General features: G+C 38.7%; 1 protein-coding gene across 1 annotated transcript in view; it reads right to left on the bottom strand.

The window, feature by feature from the left end:
• Window positions 1-19,209, bottom strand: part of CFAP54 (cilia and flagella associated protein 54) — a 379,132-nt gene that overhangs the window by 137,737 nt on the left and 222,186 nt on the right. Inside the window, exons 50-51 of the mRNA XM_054442311.1 lie at window positions 13,988-14,067; window positions 11,960-12,120 (exon numbers count right to left, since the gene is read on the bottom strand). Of these exons, the coding sequence (XP_054298286.1) occupies window positions 11,960-12,120; window positions 13,988-14,067 (241 nt within the window). The remainder of the gene's footprint in view (window positions 1-11,959; window positions 12,121-13,987; window positions 14,068-19,209) is intronic.

Genomic DNA, 19,209 nt, shown 5'->3' with positions numbered 1-19,209 from the left:
AGAATCGCTTGAATCCAGGAGGCGGAGGTTGCAGTGAGCCGAGATCACTCCATTGCACTCCAGCCCGGCGACAGAGTGAGACCCCGTCTCAAAAAAAAAAGGGAGATTTAGACATAGATGTGCACGGAGGGAAGGTTATGTGAGGACACACAGGGAGAAGATGGCCCTGCAACAGGACTGATGCACCTACAAGCCGAGGAACGCCAAGGACCACCGGCAAATGCCAGAAGCCGAAAGAGGCAAGGAAGGATTCTCCCCTAGAGCCATCAGAACAAGTGTGGCCCCATCGACACCTTGATTTCAGAAGTCTTGCCTCTAGGACTGTGAGACAATAAAATTCCTTGCTTTCAGCCACCCAGTTTTTGGTACTTTGCTACAACAGTCTTAGGAAACCAGTAACAGCAAGTTAAAAGCAGACCCCCTCACTTCCATCTCCTCCACCCAAACCCACTCCTCATCCGTGTCCTCCATCCCACATGCAGAACCCAGAAGTTGCCATGGCTTCCCCTCTGTGAACCGCACTTTATGTTCAATCCATCAACAGGCTTCGCCTTCCAAATAGGGCTCTTCATTTCCTCCACTGCTCACGCCTTCATCCAAGCCACGATCATCTCCAGGCTGGATGACCACAGTAGCTTCCTAACCAGTTTCCTGCCATGACTCTTGCCCTTGCAGTCCTGGTCTCCACACAACAGCCACAGTGATCTCTTCAAGCTGTAAATCAGATTTACATGTTCCAGGGCCCTCCCCCATCCCCAGCCTGCCGTCCATGCTCCCTCCTCCTTTGGATCCGTTACTGAGATTCTGATGCAGTGTATGTTCAGCTTCATCAGTGTCCATGGATCCTATAAGAAGGCTCGCAGAAGGGGTACATATGCTCAGTGTTTAAATTACATTTCTATACAGGTCTATTGATCCATATTTTTGGTCAATATATCTCATGCCTGTAATCCCAGCACTTTGGGAGGCCCAGGCGGGCATATCACGAGGTCAGGAGTTTGAGACCAGCCTGGTCAACATGGTGAAACCCCGTCTCTACTAAAAATACAAAAATTAGCTGGGTATGGTGGCAGGCACCTGTAATCCCAGCTACTCAGGAGGCTGAGGCAGGAGGATGGTTTGAACCCGGGAGGCAGAGGTTGCAGTGAGCCAAGATGGTGCCACTGTACTCCAGCCTGGGTGACAGGGCAAGACTCTGTCTCCAAAAAAAAAAAATATATATATATATATATAAAAATATATAAAATATATATATAATATATATCTATTAAAAACTGAAAATATTGTGCTAACATTGGCCACAGAAATTGTCTCCTTTTTTTCCCCACAAACTTTTTTAAAAAAAGATAATAACTGGTATTTACCAAGTGTTTGCCACCTGACAGGTACTATATTGAGCACTTTCTGTGAATAAATTCATTCACTCCCCATCAGAAGTCTACAAGGTTATAGATACAAGTTGAGTATCCCATATCCAAAAATCCAAAATTCTTCAAAATCTAAAGCTTTTTGAGTGCTGACATGACACTCAAAAGAAATGCTTGTCGGGGCATTTCAGATTTCAAATTTTCAGATTTGGGATGCTCAACTAGAATACTGCAAATATTCCAAAATCTCCCCAAAAATCTGAAATCTGAAACACTTCTTGCCTCAGGCATTTCGAATGTGGGATACTCAACATGTACTATTATCATCCCTACTTTCCAGATTAGAAAATGAAGACACAGAAATGTTAAATAACTTGATCCAAGTCACACAGCTAGCAATCAGCCCCGGAGCCTGTACTCTTATCTGTTACTCTATGACACCATCTCTATCTTTTCATAGTTTCTAACAAGTTTGGTTTTGCTGAATTTTTGCTATCCATATAGTGTTAGTATCATATTTATGGCTGTTATATAGACACTGTTGACTGTACCTTTCATCAATATCAATGGTCCTCTTGGTGCAGTTCAATGCCTTTTGCCTTGCATCCTACTTAGCATAATATTGATATTGCCATCTTTGTTTCTTTATCTTTTCTTAGTATCTTTGATAACTGAAAATCCTTTTAGTTTTAAAGATGTCTGGACCATTTTTGACGGTGATTTATAGTTCAATTTTATATCTACTACTTCGAGTAGCATTCTTCTTCTGTTCTAAGAAAAGCATCAAACATCCCATCCTTCTGGGACATTATTCTCCTTCCTCTACCTACCCCCTCTTCTTAGTTCTTAGTGAGGGCTTCCATATTCTTTCATGACCCTGCCTCCTTGGCCATGGTGCTTGGGACCAGGTATGGGCACATGAGCCAAGCTGGGCCAATCAGAGCACTTCCCTGGTATCTGAACTTGAAGCAAGAGACAGTCTTGTGCTCTCTCTCTGGTAAATTTGGGGCATTAGAAGTCTTGATCTAGTGGCAGACATGTATCCAGCACTGTAGAGGAAGCCAGTCTGATCAAATAAAGCTAACACATAATGCTGAAAGAGAGAAGATGGAACGAGGTGATTCCAGGAGCACTCAAGCCTTTGCTCTCAGTAAACCCTCAGGCCCATCCTTACCTCTGCCTTCCCCAGCTTTGTAGTCACATGAATCAGAAAATTTCCCCTTTTGGCTGATTTGGCTTAAGCTGCGATTCTGTCACTTGCAACCAAAAAATCCTCACAAATCCAGTATGTTTCAACAATTTTACATTTATGGGCATAATTGACATGCCTTGTTTTCTTCTATTATTTTATGCTTTCTGAGGGTATTCTTCCTTTTTCCTTTGTTTTGTGTCTTCTGCCATAAGACTATTTCCCTTTTATTTTCCACACTGATTTGAAATATATATATTCTGGTTTAGATTCTAATAGCAGTTATGTTTAATATTTTCCAAAACACACTTCTCCATTAATCCATCTTAAAAACATAATTTCTCTACTCTGCTTCTCTATTTCTCAATGTATAAAATGAACCAACATATTTTTATTCCCTACATATAGGATGAAGAATTTCATACTTTTTAATTACCCTATCTCTCCCACATCCACTTGGTTATTAAAATCTGATATATTATCCCCAGGTCATTGTTAGTTATCTTTATACTCTATCACCTTTTTCAGGAATTAGTTTTGACATCTGTATTCAGTTATGCAAACTTATCATTATTTACACTGAGCCCAAACTAGCTTCAGTGTCCACCACCAGTCACTTTTACAGAATCACTGCCTCATTCCTCAGTCTTAACTATGAGATGGATCTCTTCTGTTGGCTGGAGTAGTTCCTTAAGCCCCCGCACAGTGTTAGGGTATCTGACAAGGTTTTTGGATGGTGAACCCCTTCTGAGTTACGCGCTTAGAAGGTAGAGGGACCACTCTTCTTTCCTGGCCCATGATGCTGCTCCTTTCAGGGGATAAAGTGGACGTAGATGATCCCTTGTGGTTCTGACTCCATCTTCATCTATGGGTTACATTTGAAAAAAAGTTTTCCCGTTTCTTGCAAAAGTTGAATTACTATGCTTAGTTTTCAATTCTATTAAAGCTTTTCTATTTTTCTATCTCTGTGGGGCAACATGGCTTTCAACGGGAAGTTGGTGGAGAACCTATCAGGGACTATTACCCCAATGCTATTTTTCAGGTAGGAATCTGGACCTCATTCATTGCTTTAACTTCACTTTGTAAGCAGATAGATATTTTTCCATGTGTATACATACTAGTTACAATTTCTTCTTTTTGATGAAAAGTTTATGGTATTTGACTATTTATCAACAGTCCCTTTTTATCAACTTTATCAGTAATTTTATGTAAAAATGAAAGGAACTATTTGTCATATTTACTGGAAGTAAAAATCTTGTTTTTCTATGTATTGTTGGTGTAATGGTTTTTGTTGTTATTGTACTTACAAAAATTAAAATATTTCACAGATTAAATCAGTTGACATTTTTCTTTGTAGTCAGTTGTAATTTTAGAAATATATATTTCTAGAGATTCTATTATTTACTTGTATTTTTTTCTACTTAAAAAACCTTTTTAGTTCATGTGAAGTAACCTAATTTTTAAGAATTCATACACTGGAGAGAAAGAGGTCAAATTCCACTTTTGCCATATATTAACTTTGTGATCTTGGGAACCCCAATTATCAATCTCATTATCTATAAAGCAGTAATGATGATAATAACAGTGCAAACTGCATCACATGAGATTATTATAAGGGTTAAATAAGATCCTTTCATAAAAATAAAGATCTTATTTAATCCTTATAATAATCCAAAAGTACATATTGAGCATCTGCTATGGGCCAGGGAGAAATCTAGGTGCTATGAATACAGCAGTAAAGAAGACAAACAAGAATCCCTGCCCTCGTGGAACTGACATTCTAGAAAGCGTGGAGTGTGCTTAGCAAATAGGAGTGCTTGGCAAACAGAGGCACATAATGCATGCTAGCTATTATCATTATTAGTGTATTGAATTGGCCAGGAGAGGTGGGGAGAGACTAAATTGATTTTTTTTCTAATTTGTTAAATAACATCCCAATTTCTTAGCAGTTACTGAATTTTAAACTCTCAAGATTTTGCTGAGCCATTAAAATGGTTTAGATATTTGTAGAAAATTTTCTAAGATACTGTAATTAACTTGTTTTTTATTTAAAATAAAACTAACCAAGAAAATAACAACAACAACAAACACAGCATGGAGTCAGTGTTTGCACAGGAAATGTGCCCTCCCCACACTCTTCCTCCCTCAGAGCTACACACATTTCCGAGGCACCTCATTTACTCAGTAGCTTCCAAGGCTAACTCAGCATGGCTGATAGAAAACCCTGGAAAAAGAAAATGGTACCCATTCCATTCTTCTCATCTTGAAACCCAAATTCTAATTTTAAGAGAAACAAGGTATGAGGTTTGGCATCTTGCTAACCCAAAAACTTAATGAATAAAATATAAGACATACCAGTATGTCCTAATCCACTCGGTACTGCTTAGTTGCAGAATGGAAAATTTCTAGTTTCTCCACTACACTAGACAGATAGAAAGTATGTGAGGATTACCTACTGCCAACAGTCTAAAATCCCAAAGGAAGAAAGTTTCATTCTGAGACAAAATTAAAAGGCCCAAATATTTTTCCATTTAAACAATAGATTAAATGTAAAGGAGAATAGGAAGGAACACTTATTTAAAAAAAAAACCCACAGGATTTTGAAAGAAAGAGGCAGCCCTAGAAGAGGTAGAAATACAATTTGAATAACTTTGATCCCATTTATTTCTTATTAACATTCATGACAAAAATGGTCAGTTTGTTCTCATAAAATCCATGCAACTCACTCTACCTGTCACCCTAGGGAATGTGCCTTTCAATTTCCTTGACACATAATTTTATTAGAAGTATCATGAAATGTCAAGCTAACCATCATTTAGAAAAGGGACTGTCCAACACTCTCAGCAGTACCCAAACAGAAGCTCACAGGGGGTAAAGTTCACATGAGAAAAACTCATTCATCTTGACAGTAGGCTACCCCTAAATGACAACTCTGCTCCAAAAAGGCAATAACATCAAAGTTTTTTTGCAGGTTTTGTCCCAAGGACCAGGTTCATGTATTTAAAATAGGAGCAATTCTGATATACTTGCACACTATTTGCATATGTCTATCTGGTTTTCAAATTAATGTTCTATTATGACAGTCCTTTCTATGGCCATTTTGTAATTTTTAGTTTCTCATTTCATTCTTCCTCCCTAAAAAGAATAAAAACCACTCATATCTTTCATACCAAAAGGGTATAGGATACACAGAGAGCTGGGGAAAGAATGAAGGTAATGATAAACATTTTCTAGGACTGCTGTTGCTCTCCGACACATAGTTTGGAAAAAAAAAAAAACAGTTCTATAGAGAATTATACAGTAAAAATTTCTTCTCCCTTCAAACTCCAATGGGGAAAATGGTATGTTATTACACTGAGCATATTCTACCATCAACTACCATGTGTCCTTAAAGATAGCTATACATATGACAATATTCTAAGCCAGTGGTTCTCAAGCTTTTTATTCTCAGCACCTCTATATACCTCTAAAAATGATTGAGAACCCAAAAGAGCTCCATCAACATTTGCCAACATTAGAAATTCAGCTAAAAATGTCTTAGTTTCCTTAACATTTATTAATTTCTCTTAAAATAAAAATAGTAAACCTATTACATATTAACATAAATAAAATATTTTATGCAAACAACTATATTTTCAAAAAAATTCATGAGAAGAATGACATGGATCTCTTTAATGTCTTCTTTAATAAAAAACAAGCTACCAAGTGGCCAGGCATGGTGGCTCATGCTTGTAATCCCAGCACTTTGGGAGGCCAAGGTGGGTGGATCTCTTGAGATCAGAAGTTTGAGACCAGCCTGGCCAACATGGTGAAACCCCATCTCTACTAAAAATACAAAAATTAGCCAGTAGCACACACTACAGTGTGCACCTGTAGTCCCAGCTACTCGGGAAGCTGAGACAGGAGAATCGCTTGAACCCAGGAGGCAGAGGTTGCAGTGAGCTGAGATCCTGCTACTGCACTCCAGCCTGGGTGACACAGCAAGACTCTGTCTGAAAACACACCACACACACACACACACACACAAACACACACACCCCTACTTAACAGAAGATTGTTCATATCTTTTTCTACACTCAGTCTTTTGTAAAATATTGTTTTGGTTGAAGTGTATGAAGATTAGGCGTCACACAGTCATTGGAAATGGGAGAAGTATTTGAATAGCTGCTTCAAATAACTGTTTTAATGTTCTTCTTTGATACTACACCAATGTAGTATCAAAGTGACAATTATCATGTGATAAGTGATCTTTTTTTTAAAGTTTGTTGCAATGTAGAATCTAATACCACATATTGCTGAACTTTTCCTACTTTGTTCCATTAAAATCTACTGCTCTATCTTGTTCACTAGGATTTTGTAACATTATGCACAAGTCATTTAGGAAATATTGTCTCCCTGAGTTACATAGATCCCCCAAATGTTGAAGTATTTTATTATACAATATTTTTAAAAGTCATGTTTTTAGCATTTCTACCAATCTGACAGAAAAAAAATCTAAACATTAGAAAATTGTCAAGCTCGTGGTGGCTCATACAAGTTTCCCAAACTTCTAGTTTTCCTGTGAAAGTTTAAATTCTATCATCAGCAACAAATACTATCAGTTCTTTCCCTAGAAGTGGCATACTCACTTGGCTCATTTTCAATAAAATATTTGCCAAATACTCAAGTCTGAATAACCATAGTTTGTCCATTGTTTTTCAAATGAAAATGGTATTCCATGAAGAAAGCAGCCTGTCCAACTCTCAATTCAATCACACACATTCTTCTTCAAGTCAACCACAGCTTTCATAAGCAGCAGACATACCTAGGCATATTTCCCATATAAATATTCCCATAAGATGTTAAAAATATATATCCAAGGATAGGGATTTATAAGTGCAAGATTTTACTGCCTCGCCAGGGGCATTCTTAAGTGAAACTGGCATTTTTTAAATTACAAGTGTGCAGGAGTGAAGACAGCAATGACTACTAGTACAGTTTGGGGCTGCTGCTCTGATTCATGGTGAGGCGCCAGAAGTCTTATCATTGTTGCTTCTGCAGCATCAGTGTGAACGACACAGTGAATAACGCAAATGCTGTCTTAGTTTTATTAATATGGTTCTGACCTCATGTACACGCCCATGCCCAGGGGGTCTGGGAGACACCCCCCAGAGATGTGCAGACCACACTTTCAGAATCACTGCTCCAAACATACTTTACAGAATTTCATCACTGCTTAAAAACTACAAAAATTATAAATCTCCCAACTCCTCTGCTGTCATCTAGATTTAGATGTGGTTAGTCATGGAACAGCCTTCAGTCAAAGCTTGTAGGCTTATACTGATGAGATGATTATATGTTTCCAATCAAAGCAAACAAGGATTTCTGCTGAATTGATTTCCCCTTTGGGAAACATATAAGTGGGATTCTCCTGTTTAAAGAGAATGACAGTCTAAAAATCTTAAATGTAACTCCTCTTCCAAATTTCAATTTGAATGGGGTTTAATGTATGGAATTTCATTATAAATGAAAAAAATAAGGAGAGGAAAAAAAACAATATTTTTCATCTAACTTGACCATTTCTTTTCTCTTTCAGTGACTATATTTTTTCATTTATAGAATTTCTATTTTGCTGTTTTCCAAATTCATCTGTTCCTTTTTTATGTTGTCTCATTGTTTCTTTGTAGATTCTCTTCTATCCTTCCTATCTTTGAACAGTTTGTTTCTTGGGCTGTGCAGTCTGCCATTTATTGTGTCTGCTAACTCTCTGTTATGGCTGTTTCTTCATCTGATTTATAATATTTGACTCGGTGCTATCTTTGGTGGGAGTTATTTTCCATAGAAGTCTTGCATTTCCTGGGTTAACCTCTATGAGACTGTTCAGGGTATGCCTGTGCTCCAGCTCTATGATGTCAGGACCTTTTTAAATTAACTTCTCAGGGATTCTGCATTTCATGGATGATGTCAATTTGGACCCCACAATTTCTAATGGCATCAGCCTGGGGAACTGATTTCTCTTGGGTGACTTTTTCCATCTGTGTCCCTGGCAGGCAGCTAGTCCCCTGGCTAGCCTCCAGAGACTATTCTGTATTTCCAAACTAGAGGATAACTTTATTCTGTATTAGAGAAAAAGAGAAGACTGGACTGGGCTCCTACTCGACTGTGCGCCAATCATATCAGAACATCACATTTGCTCTCTGTACTGGGTCTTTTTCATTATCATCTCTCTCATTTCAAGAGAATTTGTCTTGACCCTACTTCTACCAACTGCAGTCACCCTCTTTCTCTACTCCCCTTCATAGTAAAACTCTTCTAAAGAATCATCTTTATTTGTGGGCTCCAATTTCTCTCTTCCCATTCTCTCATAAACAACTCTAAACATAATCTTTCCCAAGCATCTTCTAAAGTTACTCCTGTGAAGGTCATCATTGGCCTCCATGCTAAATCCAGGGGTCAACTCTCTATCCTTACCTTACTCAATCTATCAGAAGCTTGTGGCACAGTTAGTTGGTCACTCCATTCTCCTCGACCACTTTCTTCACTTGGCTTTCAGGATTCCATAATCTCTTGGTTTTCTTGTATCTTACTGGTCACTTCTTCTCAGTCCCCTTTCTGGTTCCTCATTTTCTCCCCAGTCTCGTAAAGTTGGAGTACAAAACTCAGGGCTTGATCCTTGGTCCTTTTCTCTCTTCCATCTATTTATACTCCCTAATGGAGCTCATCCAGTATTAAAATTCTGTCTTTATTTTTTTTAGTTGTTATACTGTACTTTTAAATTTGTATTATTCTTATCATTGTATTTTTATTGATGCTTAATAGACATATATATTTCCAGGGTACATAAAATATTTTGATACATTACATAATGTGTAATAATTAAATAGCAGTGATTGGTATATTCATCACCTTACACATTTATCTTTTCTTTATGCTGGGAATATTTGAATAACACTGTCTATATTCTAAAGACTCTCAGAATACTTGACATCTTCAATTGTACATCTAAGGGACATCTCAAACTACATACACCCAAATTTTAACTCCTGATGTTTCCCCTAAATAAGCTGCATCCCCACAACCTCCCCATTTCAGTTAATGACCACTTCTTTTTTGACTCCTCTCTTTTTCTCACAACTTACATCCAATATCTGTAAAATAGAATGGCTCTACCTTCAAAATGTACTCAGAGTCCAAGTACTTCTCATTACCTCCAGTGCTATCACACTGGTAAGAAACACCACCATATTTCTGTTATTATAATAGCCTCCTTAATTCATCTCCTTGCTTTCACACCCTTTTCCTCTTATAATCAATTCTCACACTAGCAGCAAGAGCCATCCCTTTACAAAGAAAATCAGATCATGTCACTCCTCTCCTCAAAACTCTACAATGACTCCCCACTTCACTCAAAGTCAGTCTTTACCCTGGCCAAAAGGTCCTATGTAATCTCCTTGTCCACCAGTTACCTCTTTGCCGATCTCCCTTGCAACTCTGCCCCTCACTCACTCCACCCTAGCCACAAGAGACCTTGAGCTGTCCCTCAAACATGTATCAGGCATGTTTCCATGGCCTGTACCACTTTCTCTATAGATATTTGCATGGATAATTCTCTCATTTAAGTACTTTGTTCAGATGTCACCTCATCAATGAAGCCTGCCCTGACCACCCAAAATGTGGTTCAGATGTCACGACTGATCCCACATACACACACGTCAAGAGGGTATGAAAGTGGGTACTGCTCACAAAATGAGACCTTGCAAGAAGATCAGAGCAGGTTCCCAAACAGGTGGGAGAATGTATGGAGAGAGCAAGGAAAAGAGATTGGCTTGGAGTTTTATGGTGGTTGGTGGGTGGCACTGAGGTAAGAGTTCTTGCACATGGGCCAGGACTTACATGGTTTGAACTTTCCACTAACACCAAAGGAGGGAACAGATGGGCTTTCTTATCTGCTTGCTCAGGTCAGGGGCAGAAAGAGAAGGGGAGTGGTCGGGCTTGAAAGCTGTCAGCCATTGAACACCAAAATGGAGTCACACTCTTTATTACAACCACACAATTTTAAAATGGTAACTCGTCCCCCTCCAACCTCTACTCCTTATATTCTCCATAGCACTTATCATTTTTGTCCACAATCTGTAATTTACTTGTGTTTATAGTTTATTGTCAGCATGTTTATTATCTATTAGAATATAGGGCAAGATTTTGCACAATATTGTTACATATTTTGTCTAGACTGTATATATGAGTATTGGGCCACTGATACTTGCCAGGAGCTTAGAACAGTGCCTAGCATATTGAAAGTGCACAAACTTATTTTTTAAATGAATTAATGAATGATAAGAAATGTATGCATTATTAGATGAATCATTATTGAATGTGTCAGAGGACCTCACAATAGAAGTGTTTATCACAAATGGCATGGAGAAACTCTTGAATGTAGATATCCATATTATTAAATATGAAAAAAGCACTATAATATTATTTTTAATACTCTATCTGACTGCTTATATATCTGTGAGCATATGGATACAGAAACTGTATTCTATGCATCTTTATATCTTCACTGCCTAGATCAGAGCCTGGCAGTGAGAGAGTTAACAGATACTGGTTGACTAAATAAATAAATCGATGAACAAACTAAATGAAAGAACTGACACTAACAATTGCAGCATATTTAAATAATTAGCCACCTACAACAGTTTATTAAAAAGTTCAGTGCAATATGATGCAGAAACTGTTACTTTTTCAAAATAGGTTTGTTTTTAATATTTTAATTCAATGTTTTAGGAAAAAAACACTCCATAGGTTTTATTTGTAAAAAGGTTTCGTCTTTTTAAAAAGTAAATTAAATGTATTAAAAAAATCAAAGCATTGTTAATTTGTTCATTCTATATATGAAATTAAACAACCCAGCTGTGTGCCTTCATAAAATAATTGCTTTATTGAGAACTGTAATTTTTTTTTTTTTTTTTTTTTGAGACAGTCTTGCTCTGTCACCCAGGCTGGAGTACAGTGGGGCAATCTCAGCTCACTGCAACCTCTGCCTCCCGGGCTCAAGTGATTCTCCTGCCTTAGCCTCCTGAGTAGCTGGGATTACAGGTGCCGCCACAAAGCCTGGTTAATTTTCATATTTTAGTAGAGACGGGGTTTCTTCATGTTGGCCACCCTGGTCTCCAACTCCTGGCCTCAAGTGATCTGCCCGCCTCAGCCTCCCAAAGTGCTGGAATTACAGGCATGAGCCACCACACCCGGCCAGAGCTATAATTTTAAGTGTAATCATGTATGAAAACTTCCCTGAATAATAAAAAGCAAGCCACTGTGGATATACGAATTTCTAAAACTTACATAAAATTTAAGTCTATTTAACAAACTAGGGTGAAGGAACTCTCTTCAAAGGTATCCCTCCCCTGTGCATGGAGAGACGCACCTGTATGCCGCCCGGTGCCTCTGCAGAGCAACTGCAGCCAGCTGAAGCCGGGCCTCCACCACAATCTCCAGCTCGCCAGCGGAGCACTGAGACAGGGTCTTCTGTTCCACCTCGGACAGAAGGAAGTTTAGCCTGTCCTCAGCTTCCATCAGTAACATCGACTAAGGAAAGGATACCATACATCACGTGAGTTCAGAAATAATACAAATACTGTCTCTTTCTTCTTTAGCAAATATTTTTCATGTACTGAAAAGTAACAATGAATGGAAGACCAAAAAGGAACTCGGTATCTAATCATCAGAGAAGAGAGTTCAGCAAAAAGGAAAAAGGCAACAGAAAATGAAAAGGAAAGTGAAAGCAAGCATCAGCATGCATGACAGTGACCTTTTCTTGTGTGCACAGCTGGTGCTTACTATTCACAGTAGTTATGTTCTATAAAGTTCTCGCAAACACTGATTACTGGATACTGAGCCATTGCTCCTAGGGGAGATATGGAGAAAAGTACCCGAGAGCCTCTGGTCACAACATTTTCATTAACTGCTCAATACACAGCCTTGTTTAATGTGTGTTTATGGCTAAGGATATATAATAGTATATTTAATATATACTGTTAATTCACTAACCTTGAACTCACAGCCAATAGCACTCACTTCTGAAGGAAGCTTATCTAACACACACAGTTTCTCCATAAGGGACACCACAGCCCTCTTAACTTAGAAATGCTCCACAGCACTTCAGCACTATGCTGGAGGGTCATTGTAAATATTGACAAAAATTCAAAAAGCATGGTACTAAATAGACCGTGAAAAGGACACTTGTTTACAGTATGAGAGTGGCAACAAAAAGTCAGAGTATCTCCTTGTTCAACTCAGCTGGGAATGTGTGCATTGGGCAGCTCAAATTTTTCTATGCTCTGCATGTGTTCACGAATAGCCAACAGAGTGCCAAGAGTATTGATTTTCAGGCTACAAATAAATTTCAGTGGATCTGCAAATTAGCAAACACAGAATCTGTGAATAATGCAGATCAACTGTATTTCAAGTTAAAGTATGGTCACCTAGTTGGTAATGTGAAGATAATGAGATTTTTACAGTAGACAATCAATAGTAAATAGCATCCTAACACGGCAGAAGATAAAGGGACCAACCAATCTTTCAAGTGACAGGCCACTAAAAATGTATTTGTGCAGAGCAGTGAATATTATATAAATATTAGGGCAATTCAGTATAACGTTTAAGAACATGGATTTTGAATCAAAAAGATGTAGTCCTTCTCCTGGATCTATATTTTATTAGTTGTATGATATTAGTCAAATTCTTAGATATCTAAGCCTGAGTTTTCTCATGGTTCAGCACAGCACAGTTCAAAATGATTGCTACCTACATCATAAAGTTATAAAAATTAAATAATCATGCAAAAGCTGTTGTTGCCATTGTCATCACTAGTATTGGGAAATGGGGGATGGAATACTCATATCCCACCAAATAATGAATCATGTTTTTTTTTTTTTTGAAATATAGTTTCGATCTTTTTGCCCAGAGTGGAATGCAGTGGCGTGATCTTGACTCACTGCAACCTCCGCCTCCTAGGTTCAAGTGATTCTCCTGCCTCAGCCTCCTGAGTAGCTGGAATTACAGGCATGCGCCATCACGCCCAGCTAATTTTGTATTTTTAGCAGAGACGGGATTTCTCCATGTTGGTCAGGCTGGTCTTGAACTCCCAACCTCAGGTGATCCGCCCACCTTGGCCTCCCAAAGTGCTGGGATTACAGACGTGAGCCACCACGCCCAGTCGAATCATATTTTCTGAAGCACCTTAATCAGGCTGTGAAGTCAAAGCTGGACACCACTGGACATCCACTTTTCTCATGAGGAGTAAACTCCATCTCTGGCTCCAACCCATTCTTATACAAGAAAAGGTAACTGCTCCACAAGAGCAAGCATAACTCTGAAAGCAGGCCCATCCAGGGCCTAATAGTGGATTTTTGGTAACTAACTTATTATGGTTTGAAAACAGTTTCAAACTTACCTTTAGCATGCTAAGAGTGATCTCATCTTTAAGTTTTGTAAGATTATAAAATGAACTTCCATCATCCTTTGAATATATCTCTATAAAGACACAAAATTTTGGAAGGACCAAGGATATCTATGGTTAGTTTAAATATTAATTCTAAGTTTATTTTATTTTATTTTGAGACAGGATCTGGCTCTGTCACCCAGCCTGGAGCACAGTGGCACAATCTCAGCTCACTGCAACCTTCACCTCCTGGGCTCAAGCCATCTTCTCACCTCAGCCTCCCGAGTAGCTGGGACTACAGGCACACAGCACCATGCCTGGCTAATTTTTGTATTTTTTGTAGAGATGGAGTTTCACTATGTTGCCCAGGAGAGACTTGAACTCCTGAGCTCAAGTGATCTGCCCACCTCGGCCTCCCAAAGTGTTGGGATTGTAGGCATGAGCCACTGCACTCACCCTAATTCTATTAATAGTTCTTAAAACTCATCATTCACAGGAAAACTATCCATAAGTTTAATAATTTTTTTAAAAACACAATGATAATATAGAAACATGGGAATATAGAAACATATTCCTGTATCAAATAGTCCCTAATGTCATATATTAGAAGGCTGAAGCTGATTCTTACAACAAATCAGACAATTCTGAAAGAATTTTTTAGGTATTTAGTGATGTTATTCAAGTTATTGGCTACTGATATAGTTTTTCCTCTTCTGGGATCCCAGGACTCCTGAAAACCGTCTTCCAGATATTTCTAACATTTCAATAAGATCTCCGTGGAAACATCAGTTCTGCTAATGTGAACAAGCCCATCAGTCTAAGAGCTGAGCGTGAGACCAGTTGGAAGAGCATAATCCACAATACTCAAATATCTCTTTCAAAATCTCCACCCACAATCCAAAGCCTGCTCTTATTCTGAACTGGGGAGAAGTGAGAGAATTCAGATCACAGTCTTTGCCTGCTTCATTCAACTGGGCTTCTAGACTGTGGGAGAGAAAGATAAACCACAAATCATTTGACTACAAATGACAGAAAAATATATCCACCTGAAGAAATTAAGTTTGTTAAGTGCGAAGAAGAATTCTGAAATAACATGGAACTTAATACACCTAACTTCCTCTCCTCTTTCAACAGCAACACTTCCCTACCTGGCTAGTCTCCTAAATTATGAAGGTCTGAATCTGGGGGTCAGCTGAGGATGAGGGAGGGCTAGGGCTCTTGGAAGGCCCAGCAGGAGGATCTGGGACTGGGCTTTTTCACCTAAGGGAGAAAGTAAGAATGACAGAGACAATGATGGAGACAAAACAAATGCCTGAACATGGTACAAAAGAAGCCTGGAATGCATGTTACCATACAAAAGACCCTAGGAAGAGTTTAACCTAGACATTTTCATGAACCCACGTGTGATAAAATTAACATGGGTCCCACATGAGTGTTCTCCTCTAGAATAAAAAGAAGAGCTAGACAGATAGGCCATCCATAGGTGAGGAGATATAGGAGTCCTGATGCCTTAGGAGAGGCTAGTTACCTGCCTGCCACTCTACATCTCACTGACTTCACCTTCTCCATTGCATAGCTGATACCAACAAGACAGGAACCCCAATGGGATGACCAGCAAAAATAACACCATATCTAGGATCTGTGGTTCAGACTAATCATGTTCACTTATATGCATACTCCTCTCCTTTCTGAGCACCTGGCAAGCTATACTTCCTGGCCTCTTTGCACTTAAATACAGTCTTATCCAATTACATAAGAATTCCAGACTAAATTCCAGAGTTCCATTCAAGGGCTCATGTGCCACCCTATGGCTTTCTAAGCAAGGTCAGGGCAGCGTGTTTCAGATGACGCGCCTCCAAGATAGCAGCACTTGGGTACCTGAGTGGCTTTGCAAAACACAGCCCCTTGTCAATCTGAGCAAGAACTAAACCCTTGCTGTGTTAAGCCATGATATTTAAAGACTGATTTGCTACGACAGACCAGCTTAGCCTGACTTCTACAGGGGCTCAGTAGGCAAGAAGAGGAAACTCAAATGGGAAACAGAACTGCTAGGAGCAAGCATGATAATTTGAACCCAAAATAATAAGAACACTTATGGAAGTGCAAGTAGAGTACCAAAAAATGCTTTCTGGAACTAAATGCTTTGTCAAAATGCAGATTCTTTCAATGTTCAGGCAGGTTTCAGGCAGATGTGCTTCCAGAAAAATCCCTGATCCAAAAGAATTAAGGAAACATCTCCAATCAAAAAATCAAATTTTCTAAAATAAAAGAAATAGATCTCTTATCCGCATTTATGGAAGCCAGAAGACTAGGATTAACATCTAGAAATACTGAGGAAAGGATAGAAAATCTACATATTTAATTCTAAACTGGTAATTACATATGTAAAAAGTTAGTACTAAATAAAGTTATTGAAATTGAATGGACATGCTAAGGGAAAACTAATAAGAATCTAGAATTAAAATCAACTAAAATCAGGAGTTGGATGTGAAGTGAGGTGATGTCACCTGCTGAAGGGAAAAGCACGAGAGAAAAAGGGAAACCGAAAGTTTTTCAAAGTCTTTAATTTGAGTGGAGTAACCTGGTAAGTGAACTAGCTGCTGTGTTATCTACAAGTGATAGTAGAGAATATGGGCCTAATTGTGAATTCCAGGAAGGGAACATAAAAAGGGCACAAAATATGAAAAAAAATGAGAAAATATATTATGTTCTTGGATGGGAAGACAATAAAAATATATAAATTACATTAAAATTAATATAAGCATCTTAATGAATTCCAATGAAAAAGCCAAAAGTGCCTTTTGTCTTTTGTTATCATAGTTTTCTTGTTTAGAATCAGATTGAATTACCTTGAAGTATGCAGGTAGAATATTCCTAAGAATATATGAGGAAAATAGGAAAAAGTGAAGGGTGAATAGTGATGACCTTAACAGACAAAAGTACTAATATTTTTCCAGATTGTTCTTTCAGGAATCATGAATCCAGCAATACTTCACCCCTTCTAGAACCCACAATCCACTGACACTACCAGTGTTTCACTGTTCCCTTTCCCTCTCTTCCCCCTGCCATCGCATCCCTCCTTACCCAGCTTTAGTTCCTTAGTCCATCAAACATAATCACTCTTGCAAACACCTTAAATTTCCTTGCCTATCTCTCCTTTATGGCACCCACCTGGTCAATCCCCAAGCCCCTGCAAATCCAATTATCTGTTGACATCGGCACCCCTGAATTTTAATGTGGCTGGGAAAAAACCATGCTAACTCTTCTCACTTTAAATTCATACCAGAAATACAAAAAGGCTCTGCAAGCTGCCCAGAAGTCCTGCTCCATTTCCCAAGTCCATCTGCCCTCCTATGCTCTAAGACAACTACTTCATCCCTTCTCTTCTCTCCTTAAATCTCCAACACTTTCTCCCTGCTTCTCACTCAACTGATGTCTTTGTTTCCTATTCCAATGAAGAAACCAAAGAAATTAGCAAATAACTTGCAAACATACCCACAATACATCTCTCCATCCATTAGCATGTGAACCTATACACTCTACCCTTCAACTTGTCATTATAGGTGAATTTTATGTTGCCATGTAGGGCCAAACCCTCCATTTGAGTACTAGTTCCATTCCCATCTTGCCTACTTAAGGGTATCATGTTAGATACCTCCTCACTGCACATCTTGCACCATCATTATTTTCCCTCTTCTATTTGATGATTCCCATCAAAACAAAAACAGACTGCTACTTTTTCAGTTTTTTTTTTTTTAAAAAAACCCTCTTTTGTCCCTTTCAGCAGCCTCCCCATTTATTTCCATTCACTCTGATTCCCCTGCACACATTCTGTTTGATTCCACTCCAATAAGGGTTAGTTCAACAAAGTTTATTTTCTAGATTCTTCAATGACATTTTTTTTGTTAAGTCCAACCTCCATCCTCCTTGGCCTTTTGATTAAATTGATCACTTCTTCCTCCTCAAAACACCTTGTTCACTCATCCTTTCTCAGTCTCCTTTGTGGATTCTTCCTCATTTATTTGACCTCTTGCTGATGAACTCAAGCATTTATTCCTTCACCTGTCTCTTCTCCATCTAAACTCATTTCCGTGAAGATGACGTATGGTCTTAGGCCTTTAAATACCATCTATAGACTAATGATTGGGAAACATTTCTTCAGTGTGGACTTCTCTCCTGAGCTCCAGGATCATATCTCAAACTACCTACTCTTTAGTTCCTCTCAGGTGCTTAATAGGCATCCCACACTTAACATGCCTCAAAGTGAACTTCTGATCTTCCCTTTCAAATCTTTTTGACTCCACCTTCAAGGTGTATCCAGAATCTGGCTACTTCTCACCAACTCCACTGCTACTACTCTTGTTGAAGCCATCATAAGTTCTAACTTGAATTATTCAATAGCCTTCTAAAAAGAAATATGATTATGCTCTTATATATTCACCCTGTTCATTCCCCTAACCCCATAGCCTAACCTAATCTCAATACAGAAACCAGAGTTCGGCTTTAGAAACTTTTAATTCTTCCTCTTAAAATTTTTCCAGTGGTATTCCAACTCACTCAGAATAAAAGCCAAATATTTTATTATGACCTTCAAATCCTTTCATAATCACTCTGTTATCTCCCTGACAGCATCTCCTGGAACTTTTACCTTTGTTCACTGGGCTCCAGCTGTTCCTCAAGCATGCCAGGCACACGCCCATCTCAGGGTCTCGGTATTTGTTCCCTTTATCTAGATACTCTTCCTCAGAAACTCACATCTCATTCCCTCTCCTCTTTTAGACCTGTGCTCAAATATCATCTGTTTATTAAGACTTTTCCGATAACCCTATTTTAAATTACACCCCACTCCTGCACTCCCTAACGCCCTTTCCTGCTTTCCAAAGCACTTGTTACCAGGTAACCCACAATGCCTTTATTCATTTAATTTATTGTATTTTTCTACCATAACAAGTTTTTTTTTTTATTATTATTATTATTATACTTTAGGTTTTATGGTACATGTGCGCAATGTGCAGGTAAGTTACATATGTATACATGTGCCATGCTGGTGCGCTGCACCCACCAACTCGTCATCTAGCATTAGGTATATCTCCCAATGCTATCCCTCCCCCCTCCCCCCACCCCACAACAGTCCCCAGAGTGTGATGTTCCCCTTCCTGTGTCCATGTGTTCTCATTGTTCAATTCCCACCTATGAGTGAGAATATGCGGTGTTTGGTTTTTTGTTCTTGCGAT

Source organism: Pongo pygmaeus, chromosome 10 (genome assembly GCF_028885625.2).
Source record: "Pongo pygmaeus isolate AG05252 chromosome 10, NHGRI_mPonPyg2-v2.0_pri, whole genome shotgun sequence".
Lineage (NCBI taxonomy): Eukaryota > Metazoa > Chordata > Mammalia > Primates > Hominidae > Pongo > Pongo pygmaeus.
The sequence above is the reverse complement of the archived record's forward strand: the minus strand, read 5'-3'. Positions and strand labels throughout refer to the sequence as shown.